This window comes from Polyodon spathula, chromosome 1 (assembly GCF_017654505.1).
Source record: "Polyodon spathula isolate WHYD16114869_AA chromosome 1, ASM1765450v1, whole genome shotgun sequence".
NCBI lineage: Eukaryota > Metazoa > Chordata > Actinopteri > Acipenseriformes > Polyodontidae > Polyodon > Polyodon spathula.
In genome coordinates, this window is record NC_054534.1 from 30473046 (window position 1) to 30494652 (window position 21607).

Genomic DNA, 21607 nt, shown 5'->3' on the forward strand with positions numbered 1-21607 from the left:
TTGATACATTATATTTAGATTTAACTTTTGCGATTAACAAAATTAGGGTAAATTATCATAAATATAGTTAAAGAGAAGATCTTAAATAACAGGTAGATGCCAGTTAAAAAGGCTAAAAAAAAAAAAAAAAAAAAAAAAAAAAAAAAAATTACAAAGTAGCCTGAGCTCAAATTGCACTTTAATCATCGTTTAATTATCGTTTAATAAAAATTTAAAATGTGACTGACATCCTTGGCGCTTTTGTGAGTCCAGTGCCCAGTTTAATAAAGTCCATTTTAAACTTTAGACATCTTTAACACAGAAATTTTGATATAGATATAATATATATATATATATATATATATATATATATATATATATATGTGTGTGTGTGTGTGTGTGTGTGTGTGTGTGTGTGTGTGTGTGTGTGTGTGTTTAAAGAGACTATAGATACAGAATAGACCTACTACAATTCAGTAATATAATAGGCTACAATATCTTACCGGTCATTCAGAGTTCTAAGAGCAAGGAATAAGGCACTATTATTTCCCCTTCTTTTAAACGTAAACTAAAAGCTTATTATTTGTGGATTATTCAAATGTCTCCAGATTTGGCTAGGTGTATGTAACCTATTGAATTTACAATAAAACAAAGTGTGTTATCTAAATACTAAGTACTGAATGCATTAATTCTGAATTCTGTGTACTGTAGGTAGGTTAGCCTTTAGTTTAATAGCATGAAGTAAAAGTTTAGCAGTCCTATCTCTTAAAATGCCATTAACTAGAAAAAGGCATGCATGAGAAAACAGGATTGAGATTGCAAAGTACTGTATGTGGTAAAATGGCTTATATTGGTTTCTTCTGGTATTACAAGTGCAATACCTGGACAGACACATACTATTGGATCGTTAAAACCTTGGATAATAACTTATGTTCTGGACTGATATAATGAGGAAGACATTGTGTCAGACTTCATATGGAAAAGCAGAATAAAATAAAACTACCCTACAGTATATGTAAAACCTCATGAAGTAGTAATGCAATATATTGTGTCACTGATCTTTATAAATATTTAACTTATTGGACAATTGCATTCAACTGTGGTGCTACAAGAACGCGTTTTGAATTCTGCCTAATTAAATGTGTAGTGACCCATGACCTGTAAATGTACCTACTAAATGGCTAGGCTGTTCTTAAAGAAATCTATTGAGAATGTAAGTACTTAATCTAGAACTACATCAATTATTCACTTTATGTATGCTGACATTTCACCTGTGATAATATAAAATATGAATGCATATTGCCTACACAGACATTTATTGAGTCATTGAAAGTGATGTTTTACAGGCTGCAGGTAAAATTATAACTTAAACTGATCTGTGTTGAGTCAATTTCTACCAGCTGCAATTAAAGTTTAACACTGTGAGTTAATGATATACATCATCAAATCCCATGATGCCTAGGCTGTTTTACATACGGCAATTGTATTTTTCAGTCAGACACTAGTGTGGGGACTCCAGCATTCTCTTCTGAGAAGTTTAAGCTTACCCAATACTATTCTATGGACAGATCGTACACTGATGAAGGAGAAAAGGTTTCCCAAAAAACACAGATGATCAAGACTTCTCAAGAGCAAGAGATTTTCAAGTGTACCAGGTGTTCAAATATGCAAACACATGACACCCCTGCCACTAGCAAGTCTATGAATGAGTTTCTTTAAGAACAACAAAGGAGATTAGCCTGGCCACTTTTAAGGCGGGGTGTGTTGAATCTAGCCAATCAGAGTTCAGAGTTCTAAGAATAATGAATAAGGCTCTGTTCTTTCCCATTCTGTACAGGTAATGTCATTCTGAGTCAGCACTCTCCAGTATCCTACTCGATATCACACAGACCAGGTACGGTAGCATTGTATTACAGTACCACCAAAGGCTTGTTGGCAACAACACAAAATGACTAGCAATCCTTATTTAATGAGGATCCAAATACACTTTAATTAACCAGAATTTGTAAATGTAAACTGAAAGCCTATTATCCTATTTTTGGATTATTCAAATGCTCTCCAGATTTGGCTAGGTGTGTGTAATCTTTTGAATTTATAGTAGAAGTTTATTTCCTAAAAATAAAGTACTGAATACATTATAAATATGTTATTTCTGAATTCTATGTACTGTAGGTAGAGTATCCTTTAGTTTAATAGCATGAAGTAAAAGTTTAGCAGACCTATCTCTTAAAATGCCATTATTTCCATTACATGAGAGTAGATGCTACTTCATGCTGATTTGAACTCGGCTCTCACCAAGATAAGCATCAACTAAGACGTAGCTTTACAGTAAACTAATGTGATCCATCTGCATCTCCATCCATTTAGATATCCTTCTGTCTGGTGTTGATTGCTGAAGTGTAATGCTGCTCCAGGGATCAGCTTATTTTGCCTCCCCAGCGCATCAGCACACATAACGGCTGCAATGCTGGCTCCAGGGATCAACCCAGTGCGGTCTCCCCAGAGCATCAGCATGACAACCGTCTGGATTGAGCTAAGTAGGGTACATCTCTGGGGTCTTCAAGTGGGCACCTTCCATCCTCTGTGTTTCGTTGACTAGCCCACGACACCTCAAGAGGGCTCAACAATGATTCTGGCGTCCCCCATCACCCCCCTCCATCCCCCACTCAGCTCAGCCCAGCTTACTTACCTGTACATCAGCGTTGCTTTCTTTCTATTGTGCTTGAGATCCCTATCCAGAATCTTTCTGTCTCAACCACAGCCAGTTGCTGCTCCTTTCTGCTGCTTCAGATAAGTTCTTCACTGTGTGATGCAACTCTTGGCCACTGAACCCGACGTCTCTGAGAAACCGGGTTGTAGAGTGTGCCACAAATCCTCGACAACCCACCTCCACTGGGTAAACTCAGATTCTCCATCCTCGCTGTTCCGCTTCAGCAGCTAGTTGAGCATACCAAAATTTCTTACTCTCATACGCCTCATCCACAGTATCTTCCCATGGCACTGTTAACTCTACCAGATGAACAAAGCCTACTGATCCAGACCAAAAGACAATGTCTGGTCGAAGGTTAGTGGTGGCAATCTCAGGTGGAAAAATAAGCTGTGACCAACATCTGCTAGCATCTTCCAGTCTCTAGCAGTTGTCCTGGGCGAGGCCTGGTTTTAACACCTTTTCTTGGTGGTTGCTCTCCTGGATGGAGGAATGTTGTCTTTTGTGCGTAATGCTTTGATGGAACTGGTGGCAACTTATTGGTCAGGTTACGCTTGTCTTCCAATGCTAAGGCTAAACATCGCAGCACCTGGTCATGGCGCCAAGTAAACCATCCTTGGCTAAGACCCACCTTACACCCTGTCAAAATGTGCCTTAATGTTGCAGGTGATGAACACAAAGGACATGAGGGATCCTCACCCACCCAGAGGTTTCAGTTCTGTGCTGATTGGAGAACATGATATGTTGATCTGATGAGGAAACTGATCATGCTCTGTTCCATTGTCCATAGGTCTTGCCAGCCGATCTTGCGTTCTTCCACACGTTCCCATCTCATCCATTCTCCATGCTTGGACTGGGAAACAACCTTTACACACCTGATCCTCTCCTCCTGCTTTTGTACCTCATTGACTACCAGCTTCCTCCATTGAGCTGGGGTTGCCATGTGCCATGTAGAAGGAGCTGAACTGAGACTAAAACTTCCTTTTCCCTACTGAACTTGCCCCATAATATCTCTGATTCGAAGGGCAGCCTTAGCATCTTCCAATGTTTTCTTTGCCGTTCATTTTCTTCCAGTCTTCAGCCTCCCTTATACATTTGTCACGTGAATCTACTAATGTAATTTCCAGTCGGACTTCCGCGCACTTAAACTTCTCGGTTAGAGCAGAGATTGGTAGCTACAGTATCCCTTTACCATAAAGTCCCACTCTGCTGAGGCAGCATGGATCTCCCAACCATTTCCTGACTTATGAACTGATTAAAGCTTCCAGCTTCTCAACTGTTGTCAAGGAAACCTCGTACACAGTCAGTGGCCACAGCAGTCTTGGCAGTAGACCAAACTGAAAGCATATGACATGGTTTATTTGGATTTCCAAAAAGCTTTTGACAAAGTCCCGCACAAAAGATTAATTCTCAAACTGAACGCAGTAGGGATTCAAGGAAACACATGTACATGGATTAGGGAGTGGTTAACATGTAGAAAACAGAAAGTACTGATTAGAGAAAAAACCTCAGAATGGAGTGTAGTAACCAGCGGTGTACCACAGGGATCAGTATTAGGTCCTCTGCTATTCCTAATCTACATTAATGATTTAGATTCTGGTATAGTAAGCAAACTTGTTAAATTTGCAGACGACACAAAAGTAGGAGGAGTGGCAAACACTGTTGTAGCAGCAAAGGTCATTCAAAATGATCTAGACAAGATTCAGAACTGGGCAGACACATGGCAAATGACATTTAATAGAGAAAAGTGTAAGGTACTGCACGCAGGAAATAAAAATGTACATTATAAATATCATATGGGAGATACTGAAATTGGAGAAGGAATCTATGAAAAAGACCTAGGAGTTTTTATTGATTCAGAAATGTCTTCATCTAGACAATGTGGGGAAACTATAAAAAAGGCTAACAAGATGCTTGGATACATTGTGAAAAGTGTTGAATTTAAATCAAGGGAAGTAATGTTAAAACTGTACAATGCACTTGTAAGACCTCATCTTGAATATTGTGTGCAGTTCTGGTCACCTCGCTATAAAAAAGATATTGCTGCTCTAGAAAGAGTGCAAAGAAGAGCGACCAGAATTATTCCGGGCTTAAAAGGCATGTCATATGCAGACAGGCTAAAAGAATTGAATCTGTTCAGTCTTGAACAAAGAAGACTACGTGGCGACCTAATTCAAGCATTCCAAATTCTAAAAGGTATTGACAGTGTTGACCCAAGGGACTTTTTCAGCCTGAAAAAAGAAACAAGGACCAGGGGTCACAAATGGAGATTAGACAAAGGGGCATTCAGAACAGAAAATAGGAGGCATTTTTTTACACAGATAATTGTGAGGGTCTGGAATCAACTCCCCAGTAATGTTGTTGAAGCTGACACCCTGGGGTCCTTCAAGAAGTTGCTTGATGAGATTCTGGGATCAATAAGCTACTAACAACCAAACGAGCAAGATGGGCCGAATGGCCTCCTCTCATTTGTAAACTTTCTTGTGTTCTTCTTATGTTCTTATGTTCTTATGAAAGCACCAGAGTTTCAGTTTGCCTGGTAAAGTGCTGCTGTCTGTGCTCTTCAACCCTTCCACTGTTTGTTGTCTAACTTCTCCCTCACGAACAGTGTCCTTTAGATCCCCGTCGTACCATCTCCCTAGACTTTTCACTGGCTTCTCGGACGCTGTTGGTATTGCCTCACCATTAATGTAAAACCTTTCATTTACTACTTTACCTTTAATTATAGAGATACTCCTTGATTTAGTTCAATGTTATTGGTTAATTTTCCCAATAACCGATTAGTGTAGGCTACTGTTGTAGTCATGGTTGTCATGTCGTCCATGTATGCTCGAATTGGTGGTAGTCGCATTCAGGAAGCCAAGCGCTCTCCTCTCACTACCCATTTTGATGCCCTTATAATTACTTCTATTGCCATGGTAAAAGCCAGTGGAGAAATGATACATCCTGCCATTATTCCAACTTCTAGGCATTGCCATGTAGTGCTGAATTTTGAAGTTGAAAAACTAAATTGCAAATCTCCAAAGTAGGCTTTCACTAAATTTGTTATTGTCATCGGTACGCTGAAAAAATAAAATGCTGCCCAAAGAAGTTCATTTGGCACTGAACCATATGCATTAGCCAAATCCAGGAATGTCACATGGAGCTCCTTCCTCTCCTTTTTTGCTGATTGAATTTGTTGCCAGATTACGCTGATGTGTTCTAAGCATCCTGGGAAACCTGGAATGCCTGCTTTTTGTACTGAAGTGTCAATGAAGCAGTTCTTTAATAGGTAGGTTGACAATCTCTGAGCAATAATGCTGAAGAAAATCTTGCCAACTACGTTTAATAGGGAAATAGGACGAAACTGATCGATGCCTGTAGAATCTTTTTCTTTTGGTATAAAGACTCCACCTGCACGGCGCCATTCTCTTGGTACAACCTGTTTTTCCCATGCCACTTTGCCACAACACGTCAATGTGTCCTGATAAAAAAATGTAATTGAATAAGAACTCATCTAAAAACAGTGTGATTTACAGATGAACAAACAGAATAGATTGTAATCTTGATTAGTTTGAAAACACATTTGTCTTGGCAGAGTGCAGTTTGACTTTTTCTTTTTCAAATCATCCACATACATTGTTGGTGATACAGGACTGCCTTACCAAGATTACCCAAAGGAAAAGTATTTTTCACAGGCTGTTACTACCCCTTTAACCTTAAAATCCCAATAATGCTTTTGAAATACTGGCAAACAAGCATTACTGTACAAACATTTGTATGGGATTTCCTCGTGGTTCAGTGGGGTCAGACAGCCTTATATCAAGTGCCCCAGGTCATTCTCTTTTGAAGGCAACAATACACATAACCTAAAGATGTTATTGCCCCCAAAAAAGATCAAACAGGGATGTTGTTTAATGACAAAAAGTTCTGGTCTGGCTGACCGAGCAGACATACACATTTCAAAACACATTTTCAAACAGGCTCCCAGGTTTTATTAATTTACACACAAATAAACATCAGCGCAGGTGCATGGAGTTGCACTACAGTGGCAGAGGAAGAGAAAGGACCATACTGTGGGACCCTCGTTACCCACCAAACTTTAAAAACATGCCAAGACAAGAGTTCAATATTTAACAATATTTATTTATCAGAATGTTAGCATTTGTGAAACATTATAAGACTACATGTAATATGTTTTCTACTCTCATACAGTATTTGAATTGCAGTTTGTTTGCATCTTTACAGTCACACTACCCAATTTTTAACCACAAGCTGACAAGTTTAATCAGCCCCTCAGATTGCAGGGATTAATACTCAGTCCGTACAAGGGTGCAGATTGCAGTGCAGAAATTCACAGAAATTGGTCATTTTCTCACATAGTTTTGCACTTCACGCAATATTGTGCAGAGGCGGTTGCAGAGTACAAAATAGAGATGCCGACTAAACATAAAACAGTGCCTAGCAGCCTCCATGTAAAGACAGGAGCAGCGGAATTAAGAAAATAGTGGTACATGTTGAAGTGAAGGAGTATGAAACTTAATTGCTGCTACAGGTGTAGTGTTATTTTCAGGTACGTGTTAAAACGTGGTATGCAGATCACCGTGCTTGCTTACACATGTCTAAACAACCACTGCTAAGAAAGCAGGGAAACACCCACTCTAAACTGCTGCATTATGATGTTTTTGGTCTTTTATATCTTTTTCCACTATTAACAAAATTGTATGCAAATATTTATTATATGCTAAACTGTGTGATGACATCTTGTTCATCGTTTGTTATGACTATAGCAATTGATTGCACCTGTACCAAAATCTCACAGTATACCACTTTCTGACATTACACAGGTCAGGTTTTGGAACAGGTACCACATTCTGACGATGTACCACTTTCTGACCCTACACCTAAGGTGACCAGATTTTTAAGTTCTTAAACTGGGACAGTATGGAAATCTTGTGAATAACTTCCAACTTCCAAGCTACAGTGAAGCTCTAGGGTTTTTATTTCCACTTTGGCAATGTTTGATCTATTATCATATTACAAGTGAATGCAGAGGCTCATGGTGATATTCAGAGCGGAATCTTATTTTCAAAGCCTTTAGTCTTTATAATTTAATTTCCACAAAACAAGCATATTTATTATGTTTCACAGTAGCAATTCAATAATATAACATTCTGAGATTCTCAATTCACAAAAAAATCTATTTTATTACTGATTACTGCTGAAAATCTAGTAGTCCCTTTTCTACCTAAGAAACAGCATCTTCTCTGATTTCCACTTTCAACGAGTCTCTCTCTGTCTTTCTCTATCTATATGCTATCCTCTAATCTGTAAACCAGGCCCTTCCTTTACAAAAAAATACTTATCCCAGTATTTCTATTTTTTTATGTAATATATTGTTGTATCAAGTATTGAATTTAAATCGTTCACTATAGTTTAGTTTTAATTCAGAAAGCAGGAACAATACCTAATTCTGGCCTATAGGTGGTGCTAAAACAGATACTTGAACAGATACTACCTGTTCTGTAGTAAATGAAAATAAAACCGATGGAAGTTTCCAGTTGAATTGTGCAAGTCGGTGTGCTGCGTGGTTTATTATAAAATAATAGTACATAAATATTTAAAGAAATACTTCAATTAGATAGTTACTTCATAGAATCTATTTTTTTCTCCAACATATTACATTTCTTACCATTTAATATGACTTGGTATTTGTTCTGTATTTATTTTTTTTCTATTGGATCACTAGTGTGCCATGATTAATAGATACTAGGAATTATTTTCTTTCAGCCACTTTCTACTATTAAACTGGACTCATACACTTTATGTCATGTGGTGGAAAGCCTAGAGGTGATGAAATTTGTTAAATATTGCATCTTTTGACTGTGTGAAATAAATTAAACCCACTGCATCACACCATAAGCTACCCCACTTTTTTCACAGATAATCAGCTTTTCTGAGTTTTGTTTAGAAGCTGCCCTGATTGCACAAAATTTCCTTCTGAAGTAGTTATTAAGTGTGGTAAATAGTAATCCAGGTAGGCAAACCCTTTACGTTTCTCTGAATAGTTTTATTTTCAAATTCCCCCTTGAACATGTTGCAAGGTGACAGGTGTCACATCAAAACAGAAAGGAACCTGTTAAAAACATGTTAATTGTATGAAGAAATCTCCTGCCTATTCCATTATTTTCAATCTACGCTTTTTTTCACTACAATCAAAGATCATGAAAAAGTGTCTTTTAAAAATCTGAATTTGATAACGTTAGGTTATTATCATAGCCCTGGTTCCCTGAAATAGAAATGTAACCATTACCGTATGGGTATTTACCTCCTAAAGAAGCAAAATCCAAATAAGATATATCAAAGCTGATCAAAGAGCCTGTGACACAGTCATAGCCCACCACTGACATAAAAACACTGCGGTCACAGACCTCAACTTTATTTTTCCTTCAAGCCTGCTGCAATCATGGACTCAGTGACCTTGAAGGTTAATAGTTACATTTATATTTCAGGGAACCAGGATTATGATAATAACATAACGTTCCCTTTCAAGTATGAAATGTAACCATTACCTAAATGGGTGAGTGTACCAAAGCCATCGCAAGGGCAAGATTGCAGAATGACTGGAATGCTACAAGGCTAAGCCAAGAGGCTGCCCTGTGCGTTACCATACAGAACTCCAGTAACAAGTAGCTAGGGGGAAAATATTGAGGGTGAAACTCACCTCACCTAGTTTTGAGGATCCGCAACATTAACTCTGTAAAATATAATAAAGGTATGGGGAGTAGCCCACACTGCTGCATTCCAAATGTCCTAGACAGATGCACCCTGGAATAAAGCCCACAAAGTTGCCATGCCCCTAGTGGAATGAGCAGTGTGCTTTTCTGGAGGGGGCAAGTTGGCTCGCTCATAGGCAGTCCTGAGCGTGTCTGCTATTCATTTGGACAGCCTCTGCTTAGACAAGGCTTGACCATGAGAATTCGCACCACAGCAGATTCTGGCTCTTTTTTTTTTTTTTTTGGTGTGTGGCATCTATTTTTACGTGACTTGTATTTATTAATAGAATAACCAGTCGAGTGCTGATGGCTGATGAGAGTGTGTGGAGCCGTTTGGAGTCGGCAGTTATCAAGAGTTTAAAACACTTCAGAGACAGGTTTTTACAAAGTTCGAGAAATGCTAGGGAAAATCAGGAACTGCAAGAAACTCACATTGGGGAAACAACCACCGGTGGTAACATTTTAGGGAGTTTACCTGTAAGTATTATTGTTATTATCTTTGTGTTACTGATATTAAAACCGGATGTAGCTGGAAAAACTAACAGGAACAATAAAAACTGTCAAAGTGTCAATAGCATGTTTTAATGTCGGTATTGTAATTCTACATATGCCTTTAAAATATTGTTATCTAATTAAATTGTGTAAAGAGAATGATCTGTGGTAGCTCATTCACTGTTGTTTCTGTAGATGTGGTACTGAGTTCCTATTTGAGTATGCTGACATCTGTTCACTGTTGTTGCAGGTGGATATGAAGTTTTATGTCATGTCATTCCTCTCCCCTCAAGATCTGTGTAAGTTGGGGAGCACATGTCAATACTGGCACACTGTTGTCCGTGACCCTGTGTTGTGGAGGTATTTTCTATTAAGGGACCTCCCCACTTTCATCGACCATAACTCAATGCCAGACATGGAGAAAATAAGCCAACCATTAGGTGGATTAGACGACAGTACAATGCATGACTACATGACAGAGTACGTATTAAAGCAACACGTTTGGGTCTGTCCAGCTGCAGTAGACAAAGGGGCTTTCTCAACCCCTTGCATAAAAGTATTTATCAAGGACCATGAGTAGAATGGGCACATAGCTGCAGACAGGCTCTCACTGTGTGGGGAATGGATTGCACAGCTCATCTTTTCCATGCATAGGACACCTGCCCTGGAACCCTTTTCTCCATCAAACGTGATTTACTTTATGTCTATTGGTGTTCAATGTCAACTGCACCCCCTATGATGCAAGGTCAACTGCCTGCCAGATCTCATAGCTACAGGGTGCATATTTATTCCCCGTAGTAATCTGTGACCCACTTTTGAACCACCCTTTGTAATGCATTTGTATTACAGCCCTGCCTTATTAGGAGAGTATTAAGGTTATGTTAACCTTTTAGGTGTAATTCGGTGGACGCTGTAGAGGGCGCTCCCTTGTGGAGCTTCCAAGTTTTATAGCTGTATTCAGCTTCTCTAGCCTCCCTGGCAGCATTCAGCGGGGGCGGGATTAGCCACGCAGACTACTTCCGGGGGGGTCAGTTCACTTCTCAATCTCATTCTTTGTTATTTATACACTCAGCACTGCTTCAACCTTCTGTGTTTGTTTTTGTTTTGTAGCAAACGCGCAGACATCGTCATTCAACTTTAAATCTTCGCTTAATATTTAAAACCTCGCTCCTTTTTCTGTTGGTCATTTTACTGCACAGTGCTGCCAAGATATTATCAACTATTTTCCTACCTGCTCAGATGATTCTTCCCATCATTCAGCTTCTCTGTTCAGCTGCAGGAGCTCCAATGTTAATCTTTCCTGCTCCATCCAGGCTCCAGCCTGGCTCCAGCCTGTTCAAAGCACAGCTTCGTTACTCAAATTGGCCTGCGTTTTCATCAGAAAGACCGGCTCCAGCGACACTGCTGTATTACAACTCTGTTCCGCTGGGCCTCACACACAATGGTTACCACAGCTACGCTTCATCGAGTTCTATTGTGAGTGGTAAGTTGCCATTGGCGACCAGGCAGATTCGACAGGCACTCTGAGCCTGTGCCTCAGTACTGCAGTCTTCTGGCTCCTTATGCTGTGCTTTTGCAACGTGAGAGCGAGTTCAACTCGCCGAATTGTGACATCTAAATACTGCAGGCTCCTCTTGTTGACCTATGTTAACTTATTTATATACTAACTGTTCTAAAGCAAGTGTTTTATACACAAACAAGGATTTTAGTTGAAATAACAAAATATACCCTGCTTCACTAAAGCCAATAGTTTCAATTTCAATCTGACCTCTAGATGGCAGCATAACACCACAAGCTATACATAATTTAAACTGGTTTGCTATCGTTGCGAATCACACACTCCAATCTTTCTATCAATTCCTGCAGTTTGTTGTCACTCCGAGGGATTCCCAGTACCCTCCTGCCTCAACCTATATACATATATTAACTTGAATTCTTCAAATCCAAACCCCTCCCCTTGAGGACCTGGTCATGAAGCCAAGCTCATCAGCTTTCAGAGATGCTAAGAATCCACCAGCACATTAATTTCCAGCCTCCCTGCTTCAGGCTATTCCGGTAACCTTCCTGTTCCTGGATTTTCTCTTCCTCATTTACCCCAACTTCATCAGTAGATATCCTTCACTCTTTAATATTTACCCTCAGAAAAGGCTGTTCCTGTCCATTCAGTGAGCTGACCTTGGAAGTTATATATAAGAACATAAGAACATAAGAAAGTTTACAAACGAGAGGAGGCCATTCGGCCCATCTTGCTCGCTTGGTTGCTAGTAGCTTATTGATCCCAGAATCTCATCAAGCAACTTCTTGAAGGATCCCAGGGTGTCAGCTTCAACAACATTACTGGGGAGTTGATTCCAGACCCTCACAATTCTCTGTGTAAAAAAGTGCCTCCTATTTTCTGTTCTGAATGCCCCTTTGTCTAATCTCCATTTGTGACCCCTGGTCCTTGTTTCTTTTTTCAGGCTGAAAAAGTCCCTTGGGTCGACACTGTCAACACCTTTTAGAATTTTGAATGCTTGAATTAGGTCGCCACGTAGTCTTCTTTGTTCAAGACTGAACAGATTCAATTCTTTTAGCCTGTCTGCATATGACATGCCTTTTAAGCCCGGAATAATTCTGGTCGCTGTTCTTTGCATTCTTTCTAGGGCAGCAATATCTTTTTTATAGTGAGGTGACCAGAACTGCACACAGTATTCAAGATGAGGTCTTACTAGTGCATTGTACAGTTTTAACATTACTTCCCTTGATTTAAATTCAACACTTTTTACAATGTATTCGAGCATCTTGTTAGCCTTTTTTATAGCTTCCCCACATTGTCTAGATGAAGACATTTCTGAGTCAACAAAAACTCCTAGGTCTTTTTCATAGATTCCTTCTCCAATTTCAGTATCTCCCATATGATATTTATAATGTACATTTTTATTTCCTGCGTGCAGTACCTTACACTTTTCTCTATTAAATGTCATTTGCCATGTGTCTGCCCAGTTCTGAATCTTGTCTAGATCATTTTGAATGACCTTTGCTGCTACAACAGTGTTTGCCACTCCTCCTACTTTTGTGTCGTCTGCAAATTTAACAAGTTTGCTTACTATACCAGAATCTAAATCATTAATGTAGATTAGGAATAGCAGAGGACCTAATACTGATCCCTGTGGTACACCGCTGGTTACCACACTCCATTCTGAGGTTTTTCCTCTAATCAGTACTTTCTGTTTTCTACATGTTAACCACTCCCTAATCCATGTACATGTGTTTCCTTGAATCCCAACTGCGTTCAGTTTGAGAATTAATCTTTTGTGCGGGACTTTGTCAAAAGCTTTTTGGAAATCCAAATAAACCATGTCATATACTTTGCAATTATCCATTATCGTTGTTGCATCCTCAAAAAAATCAAGCAAGTTAGTTAGACACGATCTCCCTTTCCTAAAACCATGTTGACTGTCTCCCAGGACCCTGTTACCATAAAGGTAATTTTCCATTTTGGATCTTATTATAGTTTCCATAAGTTTGCATATAATAGAAGTCAGGCTTACTGGTCTGTAGTTACCTGGTTCAGTTTTGTTTCCCTTTTTGTGGATCGGTATTACGTTTGCAATTTTCCAGTCTGTCTGTACCACCCCTGTGTCAAGAGACTGCTGCATGATCTTGGTTAGCGGTTTGTAAATTACTTCTTTCATTTCTTTGAGTACTACTGGGAGGATCTCATCTGGCCCAGGGGATTTGTTTATTTTAAGTGCTCCTAGTCCCTTTAACACTTCTGCCTCAGTTATGCTAAAGTTATTTAAAACTGGATAGGAACTGGATGACATGTGGGGCATGTTGTCAGTATCTTCCTTTGTAAAAACTTGTGAAAAGTAATCATTTAATATATTTGCTATTTTTTTTCTTCCTCTACGATTTTGCCATTTGTATCTCTTAAACATTTAATCTCCTCTTTGAATGTTCTCTTGCTGTTGTAATATTGGAAAATTGGAATTGGTTTTAGCTCCCTTAGCAATGTTCATTTCTATTTCTCTCTTGGCCTTTCTAACTTCCTTTTTGACTTGCGTTTGCAGTTCTGTGTACTCTTTCTGCGTACTTTCTTTTTAGTCCTTTTTTAATGCTCTGTAAAGTACCTTTTTTTTGCTGAATATTTTTTTTAATTGATCTATTAAACCATTTTGGCAATTTAGTTTTACATTTAGATTTGTCTACTTTAGGGATGTAATTGTTTTGCGCCTCTAGTACTACATTTTTGAAGAACAACCATCCTTCTTCTGTGGGTGTTTTCTCTATTTTACTCCAATCTACTTCTGTTAGTCTCTGTTTCATATTCATAGTTTGCTTTTCTAAAATTGTAAACCTTAGCTTTAGTCATTACTAGCTAGCTGCTCTTTTGACACCTTCCTCTGCAGGACTCCTGAAGGAACAAGGTTCTCGCTGTGAACTTACTGTGACAGCACCAGATGGTTTACTGGGGGGAGGAGGAAAAAATAAAAAAATATCAGGACATCAAGGGGAATACAACTGATAGTCTTGGAGTGTAAAACCCTATCAACCATGAGGGTTTCTGAAACTTACCGTGCACCCAGATACTGGACTTTTGCCAGCTATAGTAATTTTATTACACAATACTACATTTTGCAGTTAAAAAAAATAAAATAAAAAATTTAACCATGCCCAGTGTTAAACATGGTGGAGGTTGTATGATGGTCCACAAGTTTCAGCCTGGTCCCAGTAGCAGACCCAATCCGTGGCAAGTTTCCCCCTTTCAATCAACTTGTGTTCCACTAAAGTCCTCACTCACCAGCCTCCTTCAGTCAGCCCGCAACTTTATATATAAAAAAAAAAAAAAAAAAGCCTTAGCCCCTTTCACTTGCTGTTCTTATTCTATTACCTCGTCTTCCTTCACCACATTCTGCGCTCAGAATTAGATCTCCCACCTCCTTTAATCTTCAACACCTGCTAGCCTTTAATCATATTTCAGGCTGTCTCACAACCTTGCTCCTTCCTCCATCAGAAACTACCTATCGGGCATTCAGTATCAGTTACGCTTTCAGTCCAGTCCTTCATCCCCCACTCCTTTCCATAACTAAGGTTCGCCTGTCGATTCGAGGTATGGAGAAGAACTTCTCTCCTTCCTCCATTTGAAGACAGCCTATTTCTTTGGACATTCTTCTTTTCATCTCTAGTCTGCCACGGTTGCTTCACTCTTTTCTATGACATTGTTATGGAAGCAGTATGCTTAAATGTTTTTTTTTTTTTTTTTTTTTTTTTTTTTTTTTTTTGGATTCCTTCGCTGCTCAGAGTTCTCTGTGCCAACATCCGCAAGTTTCCCAGCCTTAGGATTGCGGTGCTCTGACCTTACCCAAATTCCTGGGGGAAATTACATTCTCTTTATCAGATCTTCCAAAACAGATCAGCTTCGTAAGGGTCAGTACGTTCAATTCTCAAAAATTGACTCTTCTCTCTGTCCTAGTTCTGCGCTAATCAAATACCTCGCCTCCAGGATTTCCTGTCTTCCTACTTTTTATTGACTCCTCAAGAACAATCATTACGAGACATTGGTTTTTCTCTCACCTCAACTCCCTCCTGACTCGGACTGGGCTATGCTCAAGCCGCTACTCCTCTCTTTCCTTCCGGATCGGAGCAGCTACATCCGCAGCACGAGCAGGAATCAATCAGCACCTGATAAAAAACATGGGGCGCTGGTCCTCTTCAGCAGTCGAGTTGTACATCAGATCCTCCCCTTCACCCATTACAGCAGCTCAAAAGTCCTTTGTTAGTATTCCCGAAGTGGGGGCACTCTCTCCGCCAGGTCCACTAGAGGTTTCCTCCCAATGGGGGGGGGGGTTTCCTCTCCATAGAGCGATGGCCTCCAATCAATAGCCCGTTATACTAACCTCTCCCTGTATTTTCTATTCTTTACAGCTTTCTCTTATCTATGAGTGAGGCTTAGCGGTCTCTTCCCAACTTCACGGTGCGGTGCTGTGGTGAGCTGGGGGTCCTTCTCTTGGGGGGACGTGAGTTTCACTCCTCCGACCAACTGGGTCGGCCTCCTGCCCAAGTCACTGCTGTCCCCTGCGGTTACTCTTCAGCTAGAGGGGATCCCCAGCCACAACTATCCTGTCACAGCTCATGCGCTAGTCTCACCACGGCCACAACCTTGCTATCCGATCTCTCTAGTTTCTTTTCAGGTCCGAGCACCTTTCTGCCCCTTCTGGCTGGCCGAGTCCCCACCTGCTGAGTCGGGCCCCGCCAAAGGGGAGGGGGTCTCTATTTTCGTGTCTCCAACACGGACCCGAGACACTTCATCCTAACTTTCCACGCCGCCCAGCTGCCAGCCACGATGCCTGAGGATGCTGCACTGAGTAGTGACGGATCTATCTCTTTGTCTTTTATGTCTCTCATCGAGAGTGTCTTTTATGTTTGTCTTCTCATTCTCCTTGTTCAACCAGCAGCTAAGAGACGCCGCCTGGCTAACGACCTGGACTGAGAGCTTTGTCTTTATTTGTTCTGTCTCTCGTTCTCAATAGCCGCTCAGCAATGTGTATGCTGCCTGACCTGGTGAGACGTGAGAGTTCAGAGTTTTTTTACATCGTACGTCTTGTCCAGCTATTTTCCTCTCAAGTTGTCCAGCTTTGTCTCTAATTCCTTGTTACACAAGCAGCCCCGTTCCTCAAGTCAAACCCCTTTTATACTGCTCTACTCCAGCCCTTGTAAGCGACCAGTGAAAAAAGGGTATAGTATAGAATTAAATAGTGATTAATATATTGGAACTGAGCCTGGTTATTATTATTGTCCTGCTTTTAGATATTTGAAGAGTTGCCCTGGGTGCAGAAGACGCTTGCGACCTTACAGGCGAGGGTATGCTGCTGTTACTTCTTTCTTACATTCCTTGGTGATAAACACAGAGCCCCGGTTGGCTATGTTTGAACCTGGCTTGGAACAACTGGAGCTTTCTTTGGTGAGGAAAATGAGGCATTCACTGGATGTGATACCTGTTGCAGGCTTTCCGCAGAGGCAAATCAATGGTATGCATGACATTTAAAATGGTTTATGTAGTTAAAAGCAAAGGCCAATGACAGTTTTTACATGCGTTATCAGATTGCCTTGTACACACAGGAAAGCATTCAGGGCTGGATCAAATCATCATTTGTGTGATTTTTGTCTGATGGGGATAAAACACCATTTACAATTCTAAAAAGAATAAAAAGCAACTCAAGATTACCCACAAGCTCTAGAATCAAATGTCTGAGTTGTTTCACTCTTTAAGGTACGGGAGGCTTATGTATCCCACAAAGAAAATGATGGTGACTTTCTTATTTTGCCAATGAGGTGCAGGAAACAGGGTTTAAGATTTACTGGCTGGCTGAATTGTTTCCTTGTGATACTGGTGTCACTCAGATGTATTTAAAGAAGAAACCATTTGAACAGCCGCACAATTGTGTCTTAAGGGGTTATTTTATTGGGTGTGTTATTACTGTGTGAAGTGTTCTTGCTAATGACATTCTGGAGGAGAATCTAGCCCTGTGCTTGTATTTTGTGTTTAGTTTAGTATGCGCACATTCTAGCCAAAATAATTTATTTTTCAGTACTTGTTCCAGGTGTTTGATTTTATTTTAAGACATCAATTTTTTTTTTTTTTAACTAGTCAAAAATATAATTGCGTGCCAAAACATCTATATATAACTTTTATTCGCTATTATTTGATTATATATATATAATTTTTAACAGTACACAATTTTGCCTCCTCCTCTTTTTTCAGGCATTGGGTCAGGAATTAGCTTCACGTTAAATAACCAGCAGACATTTAATATTTTAACACTGTACTCAACTACCAGGTAAGTAACATTAATCTAACAACATTCACCAATTTAAAAAAATGTATAATTGGAATCAGTCTTTTATAAGATGCTTGAGATCATTAAAGTAACCGTAGCTAACAAAATAATAGCGATGTAAATAGGGCTCAGATGTCCGATATTGGAAGAAACACTTGACCTGGTTAGAGAGCTATGCTGGCCTGCCATGCTTTCACTTATTGTTGTATTTGCTTGGTTGTTTCATGGGGAGGGTGGAATTGTTCCACCCCTTCAATGGCATCTTTCCTGTCATTAACAAACCAGCTGATCCAGATGTGATGGAGTATAGAAGTAGGTCTAAATGAAAATAGGTTTAATGATACATACAGAGGCAATTCATTTGCCTAGAGCTCTTCAGAATAACATCTTTAGTCATGGATGGAGCTGTGAATCACTTACAGTAATTACCAGCAAGACAATTCTGCAGTCACACTGTAATGAAGCGAATACAGTCCTCAAGAAAGGGTGCAATGTAACCAAAGTGTAATTAAAACATAAAGCACTGACACGTGTATTGAAAGTCTTCAATCCTACATCCGCCTGTATCCAGATGACTATCACACTTAAGCATGGTTGATAGTCTCTGATGATCGACTGAAAAGAGTTTTTTGTGTGTCTGTGTGTAGGGCAGTTTTATAAGTTCACTTGTATCATTCAGTGTATACACAGCCTAGCCATTCCAATTAGCACACATCTAACCAGATTGGATTTGTCATTGCCCTGGTGAGGTGCATGTTCTCTTGGTATACCACGTGTGTGAATGATTTAAATCCGATTGTGTATATTTGGGATAAACATGAACGGCACATGCATTGGCACAATCCTCTGCCTACCTCCTCTGTACCGGTTGTGTGATTGTCATGGATAGGCTTGTGGGTGATGTCAGACCAGGAAGAGACACACACACAGGATTGGGGTATCGAAGCGCTGATGTGCACGTTTATTAATTAAATAAAAGGAGTGAACAAACAAAACACTTCCACACAAAACAGCCTCTGAACAACCAATCCTGCTCAACCAGAGCTGCAGGTTTTATATATATATATATGACCGTCTCCAGAATAGTAATGCATTGATCAATCTGGAGACGGTCACATTCTACACGAGTTTATCATGGAAGGAGAATTTTAATCCCATCCATGCTGTAAAATAATTAACAATAAAGCATTGTGTTTGTAAACACTAAACAATGTATTTAAATAATAATGCAAAATACACAGAGGCGGGATGTATCCCGTCACAGTGATGTATTAATATGATATACTGTAAAGTATTTGTGACCAAAATATTTGGCGTATCACACCCATAAAACCTCTTTTGCTCCAGAAATGTTGGCAACCTGTTGCAATATCCGAAATATGTATTCTTAGTGGAATTTGATATTCGTGCCACAATTTTTATTTTTTTTTTTGATATGGAAAAAATGCATAATAAAAAGTTTGCAAATTTATGGCTTTACAGTATTACTTACGAATTTGTTAAATATCCTTCAAGACACCGTCCAGTCCCTTGTGGAATTAGTGGCCTACCATTAGGCACAGGTACTAATGCAGCTATGCTGTGTATATATTTCGGTTTCTGTAAGATATGACTGTGTTAGTGAAACAGAAAATGCAACAATTGCAGTATTTCAAGTCAGATCTGGATATATTGAACAGTGGCTGATAAATTATTCCCACTATGTGGATGATTGTCAGATGTCTGTTGTACCAGCAGAGGGTGCTATTACTCCACCTGTGTGCCAAACGTTAAAGTGTAATAGAAAGCACTTCGTAGTTGGAAAGTGGAGGATAGTTACAGTCACAGGACTGAACTCTAATAACACTTTGATATAGCAGCAATCAGTTATGTTGATACAGTATGTAAGTGTTTGTGATTTTGTGCCTTTGGCTTCGGGAATTATAGTTCTGTTGATAACTACACATAGTTCTTCCATCGGGGGACATAGTTTCACACTATATGCCTCCTCTAGTGTCCCATTTTGTGAAATTACAAAATAATGCGTACACATTTTTTTACACTTAATATTTTATTCAGAACTTGAATGCTCAAACTGAAGACTTCTAAGGCTAATATAAGTTACAGTAAATGTCAGCAAAAACTAAAGAGAGAAAACTGAAATATGTTGATTGCATAAGTATTCAGACCTGTCAACTCAATATTTGGTAGAAACCCCTTTGGCAGCAATTATAGCCAGTCTTTTTGGGTAAGTCTCTACCAACTTTGCACACTGGCTTGGTGCAATTTGTGCCCATTCTTTTTGGCAGATTTGCTCAAGTTCTCTCAAGTTGCTTGGGTATCGTTTATGGACAGCAGTTTTCAAGTCTTTCAACAGATTCTCAATAGGATTCAAGTCAGGACTTTGACTGGGCCACTCAAGGACATTCCCTTTCTTATTCCTAAGCCACTCCAATGTAGCTTTGGCCTTGTGATTTGCATCATTGTCCTGCTGAAAGGTAAATTTTCGCCCCAGTTTTAAGTCTTTAGCAGACTGAAACAAGTTTTCCTCTAGTATTTACCTGTACTTTGCTCCATCCATTTTTCCTTCAATCCTAACAAGCTTTTCAGTCCCTGCTGAGAAGCATCCCCATAGCATGATGACATCACCACCATGCTTGACTGTAGGGATAGTGTTGACTGGGAGATGTGCTGTGTTGGGTCTGCACCAAAAGTAACGCTTGGCATTTAGACCATAAAGTTCCAATTTGGTCTCGTCTGACCACAACACCTTTTGCCACATTGCAGGATCACTCAGCTGTTTTGTTGCAAACTCCATGCAGGCATTGAGGTGGCTTATTTTCAGTAATGGCTTCCTTCTTCACACCCTGCCATATAGGATACTTTTGTGAAGTGAGCAATACTTGAAGAAAATATCATGAAGGAATAGAAAGAAGACAAGTGTTGAATTGACAACAGAACTGTCAGAAAGCACAAGTGCAGTTGTCCATCTATCAACAGTCCAAAGCACCTTTGACCATTGTCCCATAGTCTAATTTCTGTGTTCTTGTGCATATTTTAGCCTTTTAGTCCTGTTCCCCTTTGTTAACAGAGGTATTCTTACTGCAAAAGAGAGACCTTCGTACTATTGATTTGGTGGACAACGACACCTGTGCCTTCTGCCAGTTCGGTTGTTAATTCAACGCTTGTCTTCTTTCTATTCTTATGGATATTATCTTAGTGTTGTCCTGAAATAATAATACAATAACACTCAACATGGACACGGCCACTTCTCCAGACAGTGTGTGCTCTTGTGCAGGTGTGGTGAAAGACAATAACTGGTGCAGCAGTGCAGTGTAGTCCGGGCTTATGCTGGCCTGTAGCGACAGCTCCCAGTATGTATTAGCCATCTAACAAGAACAAACAGTAACAAACAAAACACTAAACAATCACATATCCTCCAATCTATGACTGACGCATCACATACCACATTAGGGCAATGACTTCTGGCATTGTGACTCCGCTCCCTTCCTGTATGGCTGGCTTCCGACTGACCCTAGAATGAACTGCTAAATCATTCAGTACGGGTCACACTGTTCCTGTTATACAGCGCCCTCACAGGTCAGGAGGGAGACTGTTGATTAGGATTAATTCACTCTCTGTCACAATGATATACAAAGATAAGCTAGATCCAACAAAGGGCTAAATTCCCATCGAGCTTGATTTGTCCACAAAGTAAAAAACACACCTAATAAATAAAAAAACAACTCAGACATGATCTTAAGAGTAGTGATTTAGAATATCCAATTGTATTTTTTCCTTTCAGACAAAAAAATATAAACCCTGCTTGTGATGATTAGGAGTACATAGTGTCAGAGAAGTGTTTAGAGAACAAA

General features: G+C 39.7%; 1 protein-coding gene across 1 annotated transcript; it reads left to right on the forward strand.

Annotated features, from left to right (window-relative positions):
- Positions 1-9838: 9838 nt before the first annotated feature.
- LOC121318420 (F-box only protein 4-like) lies at positions 9839-17757 on the forward strand. Its single transcript, XM_041255106.1, has 4 exons — positions 9839-9895; positions 10184-10413; positions 16723-16943; positions 17678-17757. Exons 1-4 carry the CDS (start codon positions 9839-9841, stop codon positions 17755-17757), a joined length of 588 nt encoding a protein of 195 aa, XP_041111040.1.
- Positions 17758-21607: the final 3850 nt, after the last annotated feature.